The following is a 16861-nucleotide window of genomic DNA, read 5'->3' on the forward strand; positions in this document are numbered from 1 at the left end:
CACAAATGAATAGTATGTGTGTGCTTATGAACTCCTCAGTAGTCTCAGTGCTGAGAAAGATGCTAACACATGCCCTGGGTGAGGTTTGGTGGGAGAAGATCTGAACCTGAGCTAGAATCATTACACTAATGGACATATTTCTCCTGCTGATTGCAAAGCCCACCAGCTCTGGAGGCACAGAAATAAGTGGAAGTCCGCAGGAGGGGTGCCCTAGGCCCTTTTCTGTTTGTCACCAGGTGGTGGTAGATGCCCTGCTGGGCGCCATCCCGTCCATCATGAACGTCCTGCTCGTCTGCCTCATCTTCTGGCTCATCTTCAGCATCATGGGCGTGAACCTCTTCGCGGGGAAGTTTTGGAAATGCATCGACTCTAGCAATAAAACATTTGCCACGGTGCCTTTGTCCATTGTGGAGAACAAAAGCGAATGTGGGATGCAAAATTCCTCTGGCACGTATTTCTGGGTCAATGTGAAAGTCAACTTCGATAATGTTGCCATGGGCTACCTCGCACTCCTCCAAGTGGTGAGTCAGCTGTGCTACCAAAGGTGCTGCTTCCTCCAGCCACTGCGGGGAGAGGGGGTGCCTCTCAGAAAATACACTCACTCTCATTCTCTCTCTCTCTCTCTCTCTCTCTCTCTCTCTGTCTCAAAGGAGGCTTTGCAGGGCTGGGAGGGAGCTAAGGTCAGTTCCACTGACTACAAAGGGAGGTTAGAGTGTGATCTCACAGTAGGGCAGTCAGATCAGCGTTGGATAACAGGGCAAAGGGCTGGACCTGCTATGCAGCTGTGTCATGGGATGACTCAGAGAATGCTACCTGTACAGAAGAAAAGTGATGTAGCCAAGTGTTTAGGCTGCCATGCCACCTCAGCTCTTAGACAGCAATGAATTATGGTTTTTTGTGGGGCTGGGATTGTTTCTTTTATGAGACAGTTCCATAGACTCAGGGTTTTTCCCTCTTCTTCCCCAATTCTCTCCCCCCAACTGATTTCCCCTATGTTATTATATAGTATAATATAGTCCTTCAAAACAGTCATAAGAAACTATGGTACATCTACCCTATGGAATACTACTTGACCATTGAAAAGAATGAAATTCTACCAAATGCAACCAAATGTCTCCAAATGCAACCAAGTGTCTCAACTAGAGACCATTATACTCAGTGAAATCAGTCAATCCCAAAAGGACAACTACCGTGTGTTCTCTCTGATATAAGGCAGCCTTCATGCAAAATACAAGATCAATAGATCTAGAGGTAAACTGCGTAATAGAGACTATCATATCAAGAAATGAAGATTAGAATTATGTTTAAAATGAAGATTAGAAATATGCTTAAAAGCAGGTATATTCCAACGTTATATAAGGCTGAGGATGACACTCAAATACGTTTGTATGATCACATTTTTTATGATCCTCATCCCTCACTTTCATCCCACTTATTCATCCAGTCCTCTCTTTGTTCCAATGTTGTCTCCACTTACTGTTCATTTGTCATCCGATTACCAGGAAGTCTTGAATTCCATCATCTGTTCATGCATTCACTCAAAAAATAATGGCATGTCAGGCACTGTGCTTTGTCTTAGGAGAGTCAGAACTGCATCCAAGGGCTGAGATTCTACAAGGAAAGCATGGATGAATTAAAGCAGCCCATGAGGTGCTCTGACAGGCTTCAAAGTGCAAGACCAGAGATAGTTTCCATGCCCTGCACAAGCTAGCAGACACACTTATTTTTAAGAACTCAAGAACACTAAGCTAGAGAACAGAGTATGGATGTCATCCATTGCAACTTCCTCATCTTTCAGACAGGGAGACATCCATTTTGCTGTCCTGTGCATGAAGCAGTTAAGTAAGAGTCCCAAGATAAGGAAAGTTGATCAAGGTCATATGGTAGCTTTGTGGCCATTGATCCTGGAGTCGGACATCTAGTCCGTACACCATCGTGCAAGTCTCCATGTCTGTCTTTTTGTAAGTGTTATTTATTTGAAAGACAGAGACAGACAGACACACAGAGACAGATCTTGGATCTTCTGGTCCCTTCACTAAGAGCCAGGCTGAAGACAGGAACCTGGGCTTCCATCTAGGTCTCCCATGTTGGTGGAAGGGACCCAAGTACTTGGGCCTAGGTACATTAGTAGGAATCTGGATTCGAATCAGAGCAGCTGAAATTCATATTGGTGCTCTGTTACAAATGCCAGCCTCCCAAGCGGTGATGTAACCCACAGCATTCAACAATATTGTTAACCTCCATGTCTTTCAAGAAGACATTTGCTTTCTGAAAGAGTCATCTGTGGCTCTCCCAGCCATCTGCTCCTCAAGATACCTCAGCTAGGGGAGGGTCAGGGGAAGCAGATGGACAGTCACTGATGGGGCCCTGATCCTTGTTCCTAGGCAACCTTTAAAGGCTGGATGGACATCATGTATGCAGCTGTCGATTCCCGAAATGTGAGTCCATGCCCGCTATACCTGCAGCTTTTTTCTGTCCCTGTGCCTCCCACACCAGTCTGCCCCTTGCCAAGAGTCAGACCTGGCCTGAATGCTAGAGCAGGTGATGGCCCAGAAGCCTCACACCATCCCTCTGGTTCCATTCCAGGTGCCCAAGCCTGCCTATCCAGCCACTCCCTTCCCATACATACCTCTCTGCTCACCCCAGTGGGAATCAGGCATTGGACAAGACTGAAAGGGCAATGTGTGTAGAGGCATTCCATGGTCGATGGCTGCAGAAAGGATGGGGGCAGAAATAAGAGGGCATTGGAAAGAAGGCAGAATTTGGTGACTCTTATGAGAGCCAGGTTAGAGGAGATGGTTGGAAAGATTTGAGATCCTCATGGGCAACCCTCATGGACAAGTTAAGGAAACCTATAGGAAATGCCCAGAGCCCTGCCTGTCAGGGATACAAGGCTGAGCTATGGCCTTCACAACTCCCCGCTTCCCCTGCCACTCCATTGGCCTTTCTCCGTGCCTGTTGCTTCTCCCCTGTTCCCTCATTCCAGGTCCCCATTCCTCCCCACCAGCTCACCTCCCAAAAACATTGCTAGCATTCAAGTCCTTGCCTCAGGGTGGCATGTGGTCACCCACCCCTGGTCACTTCCTCCTCCTTGTCTGCTCCCAGATTGACTGTCAACCCAAGTGGGAGGAGAATTTGTACATGTACCTGTACTTTGTCGTCTTCATCATTTTCGGTGGCTTCTTCACCCTGAATCTCTTTGTCGGGGTCATCATTGACAACTTCAATCAACAGAAAAAAAAGATGAGTGGAGTGGGACGATGGGGGGTGGTGACAGGGGATGGTTCTGCCATGACCGTGAATACACCAACACCACTCATGGCCACTGGCATTTGGCCCAGAACCCTGCTTTGGCCTTTTACAATAATGCCAGCCTGCAGGCCTTGGTCAGGCTGTCATCCTTGTCTACTACTGGGACACTTACATTCCTGTTCTAGTCACTGAACTCCAGGTCCCTATCCTCCATCCCTCAGTGACCTCAGTGCTCCTGCTGAAATAGGTGTGACTCTATACGCAGTACCTGCAGGGGAAGAAGGGTCTCCAGCACCGCTTTGGTTTGACGTCCTGACTCCCACCATAGTGGCCAACTGTATCTGTCCGCATCCTGAGAACTGGCCAGAATTCTCAGCATGCCTGCACTGAAGCTTCTGCTTCAGAACAGGAGGTCTCAGTCATGGAATTTTCCAGCACCAGATTCAGGGCTACCCTCTTCTTTTTCCCATGTTCCCTTCTTCCCAGGAAACCCTTCGTATGTTAAACTCATCTTAAAATCCCCTCCTGAGCCCCACAGCACTCAACACGCATCCTCAGGGTTTGCAATGAGTCCCATTTCCAAGCCCTCCTTGACTCTCTGTATGCAGGAAGTATCTCTGGGTTTCTGAAGAACAGAAACCAGCTTGGTTTCAGGGACTCCCAACAGGGAAGTCCAGTTGGACCCAGTTGCATAATTGTGCCACCGCTTAAGACACCCAAGCTCCTTGCCCGTGAGCTTGGCGTGTCTTTGCTCTGGGATAGTCCTTTCCCTCCAGTGTGTTCTGAGCCTCGTGTCCCTGGGGAGTCTTCTGCTGTGGTAATGACAGCATAATGGGCCTCTTCTGCACTTAGGGGGCCAGGACATCTTCATGACAGAGGAGCAGAAGAAGTACTACAATGCCATGAAGAAGCTGGGCTCCAAAAAGCCCCAGAAGCCCATCCCCCGGCCCCTGGTGAGTCCCAGTGCTTCCCTCTAAAGATGCATGTGTTTGTGAATCCAATCGGGTCACTGGTCCTGGGCTGGGTGGAGCCTGGCCAGAGCATTCTGCACAGGAGAGGAACTGGGTGGAGTCTGGAGACTGAGAGTGATGAGAGCTCACGGGCTCCAGGATCGGGACGTTGGAAGCAAGCAACTCTGGTCTTCTAGGGGTATATGTAGCTCAAACAGGTGTGACAAGTGAGCCTGAGAAAGGACAGAGTCCCCACAACGAATTTAGGGTTCAGGCACATACACACAACTCCTCACTTCTGGTGAAGCTCAGGTTCGACATTGTACTCCATCCGTAACAGAAGTAAAGGATTCCACCACACTAGAAGACTTATTCTGGAGTATTCTCTTTTTTTAAGATTTATTTTTATGCAAAGTCAGATGTACAGAGAGGAGGAAAGACAGAGAGGAAGATCTTCTGTCCAATGATTCACTCCCCAAGTGGCTGCAACGGCCAGGTCATAGGCAGGAACCGAGAATTCTGTGTCTCTCTCACAGCTGGCATGAACCCCAGAGCTTGGGTCACATCTGCTGCCTCCTAGATGAATTAGCAGGAAACTGGATCAAAGCGTAGAGTAGCAGGACTAACTAGGGAACATAGGCATTCCAAATGGTAGCCGGGCTCACTGTAACCACCCAAGACAGACTTCAGATTCATCTAGCAGAACGCAACCCTTCCAGATGGCTGCTTTGGGTCATCCCAAAGACTCTGACTCATCCCTTCCCATCCTTTCTTTTCTCAGAACAAGTACCAGAGCTTTATCTTTGACATCGTAACCAAGCAAGCTTTTGACATCGCCATCATGGTCCTCATTTGTCTCAATATGGTCACCATGATGGTGGAGACTGACAATCAGAGTGAAGAGAAGACCCAGGTCCTCAGCAGAATCAACCAGTTCTTCGTGGCCGTCTTCACGGCCGAGTGCGTCTTGAAGATGTTCGCCCTCAGGCATTACTACTTCACTTTCGGCTGGAATGTGTTTGACTTCATCGTGGTGATCCTCTCCATTGGAAGTAAGTGGGTGGCCAGCAAATAGGGGTCGGGGGTAGTGGTGGATGGCAATCCGGTCCCTGCCTAGTGTTGGTTGGGCTGTTATGTGAAAACCAAGATGATTTTGTGAGATAGGGTATTTGTGACCTTCCAGAAGCAGTAGTTTGAGGATGCCCTTAGGCTGCTCTCTCACTGTTCTTGAGTCTTTGGGAACACCTGCTAGGGACACAGCCCGAGAACCTCAGACTGGAAGGTCTTCCCTCACCTTAATCACCTTCAAAGTAGGTGGTGAGTGTTATAATATGTGATAATATGTGATAAGTGATGAGTTACCAAAGCCTTCCTGTGTAAATAAAGGTGGCCTGCCCACAGAGTAAGAAGCAGACAAGAGGAGCTTGCTCAAAGGTGCCCCCAGGGTTAGGTGATCGCTCACAGAGGGTGTGTGAGCAGTGAAAAAGTCAGAGCTGAAGACTCATGAGGCCCTGGCAAGGGGCAAGGGGCAAGGTGCATTTCTTGTCATATCCAGCATTTGGGACGCACTGGTGCTCTGAGTAGCAGTCTGGAGCTAACATGGGGAGTGAGACCGCCAAACCTGAGTACTCTGAGTTCTCAGTGCTTGGCTGTGCTCCAGGAGGTGTCAGCATCCTCCCTGTATGTATTTAAAGTATATCCTCAGACACTAAGACAGCCATATGGGGCGCAGCATTTGGGAGGGGCAGAACTGGACAGGAACCAGCAGCCTCCTGTGCACAACCAAAAAGACAGCCACTCAATTGCTCATGTTTCAGCTAAAGGATAAGAAACTGCATCCCAGCTCACAGGCTTCACCTTGCATTGTAAGCCTGCCCACTTTCCATGGCACGATGCAACTGCAGATTTCACTCCCCATCGATTCGCTATCAAGAGCTAATAGTGTCTAAATACAACGTGGTGACATCTAATCATGCTCACCACTGTGATGCTGAGACCAAACCTTGGGCCATATTCGTTTGTTAGTGTGTTCTACATTTGGATTTTTTTTTTCCTTTGTTTTGTTATTGCTGCTGAGTCTTCTTTTTTAAGCCGTTCTATTGAGATACACTGACATACAAAAATCTGTGTCTATTGAATGTGTATAATTTGTGTTTGGAGATAAGTATATACCATCAAGCCATCACCACAATCAATGCCACAAATATGTCCATCGCCATAGAAATTCCCTCTTGCTCAATTTACTTATTGACTTATATGAAATTCTCAGAACACTTTAAATAAAATCTGGTCTCTGGACCCCCATTCCTGCTAATATGTACCCTGGGACATAGCAGTGATAATCGAAGCTATTGGGTTCCTGCCATCCATCCACATAGGAGACCTGGCTTCAGGCAGATCATTCTCAGCTTCTGCGAACACTTGAACAATGAACCAGTAGACAGCAGCTCTCGCTCTGTTTCTGTCTTTTTCCTTCTCTCTGACTTTAAAATTTAAAAACCTGTCTTCCAAATAAATAAATAAATAAATAAATCTTTCTATTACAAAAAAGCGGGGGGAGGCTCATTGGGCCCAGCGCGATAGTGTAATGGTTAAGGTCCTCACCTTGAACGTGCCGGGATCCCATATGGGCACCGGTTCTAATCCCAGCAGCTCCACTTCCTATCCAGCTCCCTGCTTGTGGCCTGGGAAAGCAGTAGAGGATGGCCCAAAGTCTTGGGACCCTGCACCTGCATGGGAGACCCAGAAAGAAGCTCCTGGCTCCTGGCTTCAGATTGGCTCAGCTGCAGGCATTGAGGCCACTTGGGGAGTGAATTATTGGACAGAAGATCTTCCTCTCTGTACATCCGCCTTTCCAATAAAATAAATAAATAAATAAAAGGAGGGGGCCCATTTCCAACCCTAACATAGACCTCCAATGCAGTTGGAAATGAAAGAAATAAATGAAAGCCATTATACAGACATCTGGCCATCCAAAACCATTCTGCTTTGGCTGTCAGCAAGTTGTTGAATCCTTAGACCCTTGTAATTAATACCAGGCTGTGTACAATTATCCAGGGGACCCTATGCCAGAAACTGAGTCAGTCTTCACAGTAGGAGACAGAGAGATAAGTTAAAGTAGGTGCTGGCATTCCTTGAGCACCAGACCTGGCTTCAGAAAATGGCTGCGATGTCTAAGAGCAGTCTGTGACACAATGCCAGCAGACAGAGGACTGGGGGCATGTGATGGATGATACAGTCACTTGTACATGAGCTGGGCTATAGCAGGTGGACTTGAGAAAATAATACTGTGAGCGGGGGCAGATAAGAACATGGTTGGAAAAGGAAGACTTCCTGGTGGGAAAGCAGATCATTGCATTGGCATTTACTGAGCCCACTTTGGGCAGCCACACTTCCCAGGCTTGGAAAGTCCAAAATCCATGAGAGTGTTTAAGTACGGTCCTTGCCAAACAGAGCTAAGGGAGTATGCCTGCAGCCAACTTTGTCAGGGCCAGTGGTTAGTGATAGAAAGTGCTCTAAATTGATCCCCCACCCCCTCCTTCTCTTGTAAGGTCAGCTGCTTTCTACAATCCTGCATTCGGTTGAAAGTCAAAGTTTCTTCTCCCCGACATTGCTCCGAGTCATTCGCCTGGCACGCATCGGCCGCATCCTCAGGCTGATCCGTGCGGCCAAGGGCATCCGCACCCTGCTCTTCGCCCTCATGATGTCCCTGCCTGCCCTCTTCAACATCGGCCTGCTGCTCTTCCTGGTCATGTTCATCTACTCCATCTTCGGCATGGCCACATTTCCCCATGTGAGAGAGGAGGCCGGCATCGACGACATGTTCAACTTCAAGACCTTCGCCAACAGCATGCTGTGCCTCTTCCAGATCACCACATCAGCCGGCTGGGATGGCCTCCTCAGCCCCATCCTCAACACGGGACCCCCTTACTGCGACCCCAACCAACCCAACAACAGTGACTCTGGGGGGGACTGCGGGAACCCAGCTGTAGGCATCATCTTCTTCACTACTTACATCATCATCTCTTTCCTCATCGTGGTCAACATGTACATTGCAGTGATCCTGGAGAACTTCAATGTGGCCACTGAGGAGAGCACGGAGCCCCTGAGCGAGGACGACTTCGACATGTTCTATGAGACCTGGGAGAAGTTCGATCCTCAAGCCACACAGTTCATCGACTACTCAGCCCTCTCAAATTTTGCAGACTGTCTTTCTGGCCCCCTGCGAATCCCAAAACCTAACCAGAATATCTTAATGCAGATGGACTTGCCCTTGGTGCCCGGGGACAAGATCCACTGCCTGGACATTCTTTTTGCCTTCACCAAAAATGTACTGGGAGATTCTGGAGATCTGGATTCTCTGAAAGCAAGTATGGAAGAAAAGTTTATGGCAACAAATCTTTCCAAAGCTTCCTATGAGCCAATAGCCACCACCCTCCGGTGGAAGCAAGAAGATGTCTCAGCCACTGTCATTCAAAAAGCCTATCGGAGCTACATACGGCACCGTGCCTTGAACCTGTCTAATGTCCCAGGGGTACCCAGGGCTGATGTGGACGCTGGGCCCCTCCCAGGTGAAGGCATTGTTGTGTTTGTGACTGATGAAGATGGTGTGCTTCCAGACAAATCCGAGACTGCATCTGCCACATCTTTCCCACCGTCCTATGATAGTGTCACTAGAGGCCTCAGTGAGTCAGTCAACAGGAGCTCTTCCAGCTCATTGCAAAATGAAGATGAAGTCACCAGTCATGAAGTGACTGCCCCTGGGCCCTAGCAAGGATGCTCCAGTATGGACATACCCAGTTCTAATAGCTCTCTCTGCTCTGTGATGATTCTTTTCCCCTCTGGAAGACACCCAGTCACATCCTCACCAATGCATGCCACTGATCACAATGTCAGAACCGGGCAGGGTTGCAGCTGGGAAAGTCTCTGTCTCCAGATAGGGAACTGAAGCTAAGAGGATCTCCATGGTGACTTCCCTTTTGAATTCCAACATCAGTTGATGGGTTCTCTTCCTTTCCAGAATATGTCCCTGGCCCTTTAATTTCTGCTGGGACCAAAGATCATATTTAACAAGACAAACTTCTCAGGCTCAGAACTTCCACGGATGTTGCCACCTAGAGACTGGCCATGTTATTTAGGATTTTGCATGACTGCATGTTGAGAGCTGCCAGATGACTGGCCTGGCCCAGGGTAACACCTTTGGCCTATATCGTGAAAGGCCTCTACAATTATCAATTAAAATTAATATTTTTAAAGGTAGATCAAGGCCATTGTGTTATATATCAAAGCATCATCTTTTTTTTTTTCTTAAGTACTATGAGTCATTTATCATCCTTTCCAGGGCTCCTGATATTCTGTAGTTTGATCAAGAGGCTGAGCGGGGCAGGAGGGATCACTGTCTTGGGAACTGGCTCAGGACCTAACCCTTCCACTGACTTCTGGCTGATGAGGGCCAAGACCTTTACCCCTCTGAACCTCAGCTCCTGCATAATGAATGCTTGCCACACCCTTTGCATCTCATGTGATAGAACTCGATGGTGCCCTGCCCCTACTTAGGTGGAAAAACTTTCTATTGAGGTTACAATGGCTAGGCCTTTTCACTGTGCTGTTCAACAGACTCATGGATGCATTCCAGAAGCTATCTCATAATCAGACTTTAAAGAGGAGAGCTTTTACACGCCCCAGGGTCAGAACTCCATAATTAGTCTAATCAAAAGGGAACATCCTGGAAAGAGGATCTGATAGACAAAAGATGGCCAATAGTCACTTTCATTCATCTCACAATGTTATTAAATACCTATTGTATGATGGGCATTGCTGCAAAGAAGAAGAGATAAGAGAGAAGTCAAGATCCAAAAGATGAATTAGATTTATACAACAAATGTAGTAAGGGTTGCTAAAGCAGGAACCAGACCAAAGGAACATGGCAGGTCTTTCAGTAAAGCATTTGTATTACATCATAGAAGAGAAGGGCTCTTAATTACAGCTACCATCGTCTATACACTCTCAGGACATTCCCAATCACAAAAATCAGGTAGGTTTGTCAGTTGTATATATAATTGATCATTCAGTAAAGTTTTCATTTATGGAATTAAGAAATCTAAAAACTGACTCACTTGACATGCGTTAGGGATGCAGGTTTGGGGACCTTGCTCTCCCTCACTCTCAGCCACCAGAAGCCAAGGAAGATTTCAAGAGGTTTGTTGTGATTTGCCAACCCCCACAAGTGCGGATGAACAAGACAATGATTGGATAGCAGAAGACACAGCAAATGCTCTGTTTTCTGGACAGCCGGTTGGGCAGTAGTAGATCATGAGTCAAAACCAGTGGCTCTTCCCCTGACCCTGGGAGCATATGTCTCCACTACACAGCTCTCCAGCACCTAAATCCACAGACTCAGTGAAGAGGCCACATGAGCGTACCAGTTCAGGTATTTATGTAAGATAGCTGGACACATCTGAGGCCTGGCTTGTTTTTCCAATGTTATGTGGAAAACTTAAATGCACCCAATCATACTATCTTATGAAGCAGATATTATTTTCTTTTTAAAGATTTATTTTTATTGCTAAGTCAGATATACAGAGAGGAAGAGAGACAGAGAGGAAGATGTTCCATCCTTTGATTCAATCCCTAAGCAGCTGCAATGGCTGGAGCTGAACAAATTTGAAGCCAGAAGCCCAGAGCTTCTTGCAGGTCTCCCATGTGGGTGCAGGGACCCAAGGCTCTGGGCCATCCTTGACTAATTTCCCAGGCTGCAGGCAGGGAGCTGAATGGGAAGCTGGGCTCCCGGGATTAGAACCAGTGCCCATATGGGATCCCAGTGCATGCAAGGCTAAGCAACTAGGCTACCATGCCAGGCCCAAGATATTGTTTTCAAAGCTATTCTTATTATATATTTTGCCTGATGCTTTCAGTTGAATTGTGTACCCCCAAAAAACCAATGCGTGTATTATGGTTTTCATAGTTTCTCCCCCAAGGAATCAGGTATGGGAGACAACCACGTAGGTATGCAGGACAACCATGTAGAGGTGGAGGAACCTTCAGACAGCAGAGGCCAGTAGAGGGTACAACATAGTTCCCACAGAACCCCAGCCAATTCTCAGGGAGTCCGATCTCCTGAATCATTCTGGTTTCTGTCCTGAGATGTGATTTCCTCCTTCCACGTGGACTCTCTCATGTACTTTGCACCTCAAGGACCTTGCCAGAGCTAAGCTGATGAACCCCTGAACTTCCAAAACTGCAGCTGCCACCTACAGACTTACCCAGTCTCAGATATTTACTATGGTAATCAAAGCAGCTCTACCACCAAAACTTTGAGTGTGACTTTATTTGGACAAGGGTCTTAACAGACGTAATCAAATTCAAATTAGGTCATGTTGAGTTCATGTGGATCCTAAGCCAATGACTTGCACTGCAGGCCTCACCCCCTGGAGATTGGATAATGAGTTCTGCCCAGCCCAAGGTTTTGGACTTCCAGCCTCCAGAAATATAAGAGAATAAGTTTCTGTTATCATAGGCCACCTAGTTTGTGCTAATCTACCACAGAAGTCCTATGAATCTGATACATCCTCTATTTTTTCCCCATTCAGGACGTAGCTTCCCAAATTATACTGAGAGCCATTGAGAAGTGACGCAATGTACTCATATACATCTTGCTGTATAGGGCTTTCAGGAACATATCTAATGCAAAATACAAGATTGTCTCTCCAACTTTTCAAAGATCCAGTTGCAAAGTTGAAGTAGGAATTGGATTTCTAGGAGGACAAAGCTGCAAAGTGCAAGGCAGATGAACAGCCAGAACCACCTTCTCAGTCTCCACCACAGGAAATAGCGCTCGCATCTCTCCAGCCAGAAATGTGAAGATCCCTCAAGCTGAAGAGAAATACAAGATGAAGAATGCATTGATAACTGCAACCTATAGGTTTTTTAAAAAATGCCTCTACCAAAAGCATTCCCCTCAAAAAGAACACTCAGTCAGCCCAGGTTAGGTGCAGGTAGAGCCCCAACGTGCTAAAGCATTGGCCTTAAAGCAAAAGTCGAAACATTTTCCTGAATTCTGAGCATGCAAAAATAAGGCAGATGCTCAATCCGCAAAGCAGAACATAGGATTAAGTTGTTTATAAATTAAAAAGGCAACTGTACGAGTTCAGGCATTGACAAAGTAGGTTATCTGAATCACTTTGTTGAAAATATTGAATATACTGGATAAACACCAGAAAACAGTAAATGTAGACTGGGAAGATATGAGTTGGTAAAGGTTCCGTAGGTTTACTGTTTACTCAGAATCAAGGGGAAGATGACTAATACTGTTAGAACTGGGCAAGTTAAGAATGAATTAGCAAAGTTGCCCCAAACAAAGCAAATCAGAGTACATAATTTCCAAAGACAGGGAGACGATATACTAGCAAAAACAGTGAAGTAAGAAAGGAGATAATAGCTAAGTAAAGAACAAGAGGACGATTAGAAAAAATAGAGTAATGTAATGCATTTGAACAGTAAGGGCATGCTCTGGCTGGGTTGGAGTTCCCACTGGTGAGTGCAAGCGCCAGAGTGTGGGCTGCTATCTGGTCTGGACATGGCTGCACAAGAGCACAATAGGTCTGGGGTACGCCAGACTGAGCTAGATTCTTAGACCCACTGGTGATCATGAGAACCGGGGAAGGTATAAGATGGGACTAGGCTAGGTCTCTGACCCTGCTGAGCCATGTGCAAGCTGTGACTGGGTGTGCACCAGGTTTGGCTAGGCTGTAACACCCAGCAGTAAAAGCCAGAATGGTTTAAAGGCCAGTCAGGAAAGGCTATACTGTTCCTGCTACGACAGGAGGTTAACTAAGTAGGGCTGGCCCATGGACCCACCAATGTGTAGGAGATCTGACATTGGCAGAGGTTCTGATGGAGGAGCTTTGTTAGGACACAATGCCTGCACATGAGCACAAGAACTATGGTAGGGAGCAGCCAAGACCAGACCAGATAATGATATCTAACTGCATACATTTGGCACAGGCTGGGCCAGTTCACATCATGAGCTGGCAAATCTGAGTGCCAGAATGGAGTGTGGGTCAGGTCAGGTTGGGTCCCACTACATGCCAGTTCACGTGAGGGCCAGGACTGGGAATCAGCTGGGCTGAGCTAGGCTGTATCCACCACGAGTGTTAGCTGAATTGGGGGCAGGCCATGCCAGGCTGAGGGGTTGGGAGGATGGGGCAAAGCTGGTAAGGAGACTGAGTGAGGTTCCCCTGTTGGATCACCTCTCCCATTGGAGAGAGCGTGAGTTGGGATGGGAGCAGACCAGACCAGGCAGGGCTACAACACCTGTGGGTCTTATGTGAGCTAGATCAGGGAAAAGCCAGGCTGGGCTGATTGTTCCTACTGGCGCAAACATAAATCAGAATGGGTGAGGGGTGGTTGGGCTTTGCTATGGCATCAGCTGGCAGATACTGGCACTGGGGACAGATATTTTCAAGTTAAACTGCAGAACCACCTGGAGAGCGCATGATGTGGGAGTATATTTTTATACATGGAGTGTATATGTCAGAGCTGGGCCTCCTCGGTGGACAACATATCTAGATGCACATGGAGACTATGGCATACACTGGAGCCTAAAGAGGACACGTGGTACTACAACAGAGGACAGAACACAGAACAAATTGATCAACTACACCAGCCAAGTGTTAGCAGGGAAAATCCGGGCAAATGGAGACTTTAAGGTGGACTGTGTCAACCAGTGGATTCTGGAGAGATTTCATTGTGCTTGGAGTGGCGAGATTGGCAGTAATTCAAAACTGTTGAACTATTGAAACCTCTTGAGCAGGACTCTCAGAGCAGGACCCACATTGGGGATCTTGGGGCGGTGTCAGGTGGCCGTCCTCCAACCCAGGGTACAGAGGCATTTGGGAGGTTTGGTGTGGCTTCTCTCCTTGTCTCCCCTCTTCCCCCAGACATGGAAAGGAAAAAAAGAGAGAGATAGAATGTGGAAATAGTGATCTTACCCACCTTCCTGTAGCCCTTGATACTTACACCCTAATCAACTATGTAAAAATCACCAAAAATAAAAATAATTAATTGAAAAAACAGAAACGAAGGAAAAAAGAAAGAGAGAAACAGTGAAAGAGGGAGGCAGGGTGGGGAGGAAAGAAGGAAGGTAATGGGACCGCTGCTCCTTGCTTGTAGATTTAGTTGCAATGGCTAACAATACACAGCATCCGGTGTGTCCACCAACAGTAGTTAGAACAGGATGCTGCGGAACCACTCGGAGCTGACATTGTTTGCAATGATCACTCAACCAAGCAGCTAAGCCACACAGCTCTGCCCTAGCCGCCAGGGGTTCCAGTTGAATGCTGGGCCTTCTGTTGCTCCCAGAAGTTTCTATGAGCAGTTTTACAATGGACATCAAGATCCCAGCCCTGATGAAGCCACCGAAGAAGTTCAACATAGATTTAAAAAATGCTTGGCAAGAGTAAGACAAGGAGAAGTGCTCCACCCAGGTTGTCATGGTGAGGACAAGAGAAAATCCCCCAACAGGTATGCAACGTGTATGTGAATCCCTAGCTCCTCAAGCCCCCAGAACATTCCAGAGGAAGGCGCAAGTGGGCAGGATCCCTTCCCACTATGATCCCCTTCCAGAAAACAGCCCTCTTCCACCCTCACTTCTTTGCCTCAGTTTGTCCTCTTATTTTGAAATCTCTTGAATGATACCAAGAAGCATAAGGAAGAGTCCAATCAACACTTTCACAAGTGTTTTATTTATTTATTTGAAAGGTAGAGTTACAGAAAAAGTGAGCAAGAGACACAAAGAGAGGGATCTTCTATCCCCTGCTCCACTCCCCCTTGTAGCTGCAACTTCTAGGCCAACTGCCATAACTCCACCCAGGTTCCCCACAGGCTTGGCAGGGACTAACAACCTGGAGTATCCTCCGTGCTGTCCCAGGCTATCAACAGCTGGGAATCTGAATGGAATTAGACCAACCAGGACACAAACTGGTGTCTGTATGGAATGCTGGTGTTGCAGGCAGTGGCTTTGCCTGCTACACCATAATACCAATCTAGATTTAACAAGTGTTGACTGACCTTGCACCAAGTTTGTTCCATATGCAAATACCATGTACTCATATAAGTACTGTTTATGGACAGCAAGAATGGATGTGGGCAGGCTGTGACATGAAGAAACAGATGTCCATTGTTATGTGGAGGAGAGGGAGTAATTCAGCCCCCACTTCCTCCCCCATTGCCCTCTGGACAGCTCTTCCTTAGACCCTTCTGAATCACCAGTGTGCCTCTCCAGCCCCCTACCAGCAGTGCCCACTGGAACATCTCCAGGGCACCGCCCTCATCCTCACCAGCCTTCAGGGCCCCTGAGCCTTTCAAAGCACCACTTACCTCCCAGATAGCACAGTCTGGATTCCCAGTCATTAGCGATGGGTGCTTTTCCACACACTCCATAGGTTTCCAGGCTCTGCCAAGCCATCATCTCGCCATCTGCATGGTCATGCTCTGAGTCAGGGTCTGACCTTCTTTCTGGACCAAGAAAGAGTTCAACAGGAACAGGTGCTTGGAGGTACAGTAGAGATCTTGCTGGATGTGTCCCTATCTCACATCAGAGTGGCTGAGCTTGAGACCAGCTCCATTGTCTAGCCAAGGTTTCTGCTAACACACACCTTGGTAGGCAATGGTGATAGTTCAAGTACTTGGACCTCTGTAGCCACTTGGGACACTTAGATGAAGTTCCTGACTCTTGTGGTCAGTTACAACATTTAGGGAGTGATCAGCAGATGAAATGACTCTCTCTCCTTCCATTCCTTCTCTCGTCCCCTACTCTGGGCAATAAATTATAGAAATAAGCACTTTTCAAGAGTCATATATCGAAAACAGTCATCAGGAAAAGACAATTACAAAGAGGAAAACAGGAAGGGAAATCGTTGGCTGGGAGGGCCTCGGGCTGCAAATGCAGAGCTGACGCCTCACACAGCTGACTCCTAGGACAGGAGAGAGGAAACAGAGCAGAGTCTTGTAGGAAGACTTTCAGTATGCTGTACAGCTGATTGACAGCAAGCCTCCAGCAGGTGAGCAGGGAGTCCTAGATACAAACCACCCAAGGAGAGGTCTTTGCTTGGCAACAATGGCCCAGCTCTAGTATCTACCTTGAGAAATAACCTCTACTGGCTCTAAGGAAGGACTCAGACTCGGAAAGAACAGCAAGAACAAGACTTTATTAACTATGTTGCAAAAGCAGGTGTCTGATGGGCCTGCACAACCAAGGAGATTTACAGAAAGCTACTCATTTCCTAGCACTTACAGAAAGCTACTCATTTCCTAGCACGCAGTACCTTTCCCCCGTTTCTCATTGGCTGAATACTACTGGGTTACAATCTTCCCAGCATGTATTTCAGATATTTTGGCCACCTCAAACATCCTGTTTGTCTAAAAATTTTTGCAGGCTAGCAGTTTTGTTGGCTGGCCACTTGTAACTTTCCACACTTCTGCAAGCTATTACACTAGCTGGTTGCCAACTCACAAGCAAACACCTTACTTTGAAAATGAACCAGATGTTTACTTCTCACACCACCTTCAGTGGGAGAAGCATAGGAAGAAACCAGCCTACGCATTAATAGTACATTTGAAGTTCCATCAGTAGAGCCCCTCAGAGCTGAACATCCTTAACC

At 47.3% G+C, this 16861-nt stretch overlaps 1 protein-coding gene across 4 annotated transcripts in view; it reads left to right on the forward strand.

The window, feature by feature from the left end:
• Nucleotides 1–8973, forward strand: part of SCN10A (sodium voltage-gated channel alpha subunit 10) — a 78375-nt gene extending 69402 nt beyond the window's left edge. For 3 of the 4 annotated variants that reach the window (XM_040965470.1, XM_040965484.1, XM_040965492.1), the window contains 6 exons: nt 237–521; nt 2385–2438; nt 3106–3243; nt 4101–4205; nt 4984–5254; nt 7754–8973. In XM_040965470.1, the coding sequence (XP_040821404.1) occupies nt 237–521; nt 2385–2438; nt 3106–3243; nt 4101–4205; nt 4984–5254; nt 7754–8973 (2073 nt within the window). Of the gene's footprint in view, nt 1–236; nt 522–2384; nt 2439–3105; nt 3248–4100; nt 4206–4983; nt 5255–7753 lie in introns of all 4 variants that reach the window. The other variant, XM_040965476.1, reaches the window with a different exon arrangement.
• The last annotated feature ends 7888 nt before the right edge of the window (nt 8974–16861 follow it).

This window comes from Ochotona curzoniae, unplaced genomic scaffold (genome assembly GCF_017591425.1).
Source record: "Ochotona curzoniae isolate NIBS_2020 unplaced genomic scaffold, NIBS_Ocur_1.0 contig_1302, whole genome shotgun sequence".
Lineage (NCBI taxonomy): Eukaryota > Metazoa > Chordata > Mammalia > Lagomorpha > Ochotonidae > Ochotona > Ochotona curzoniae.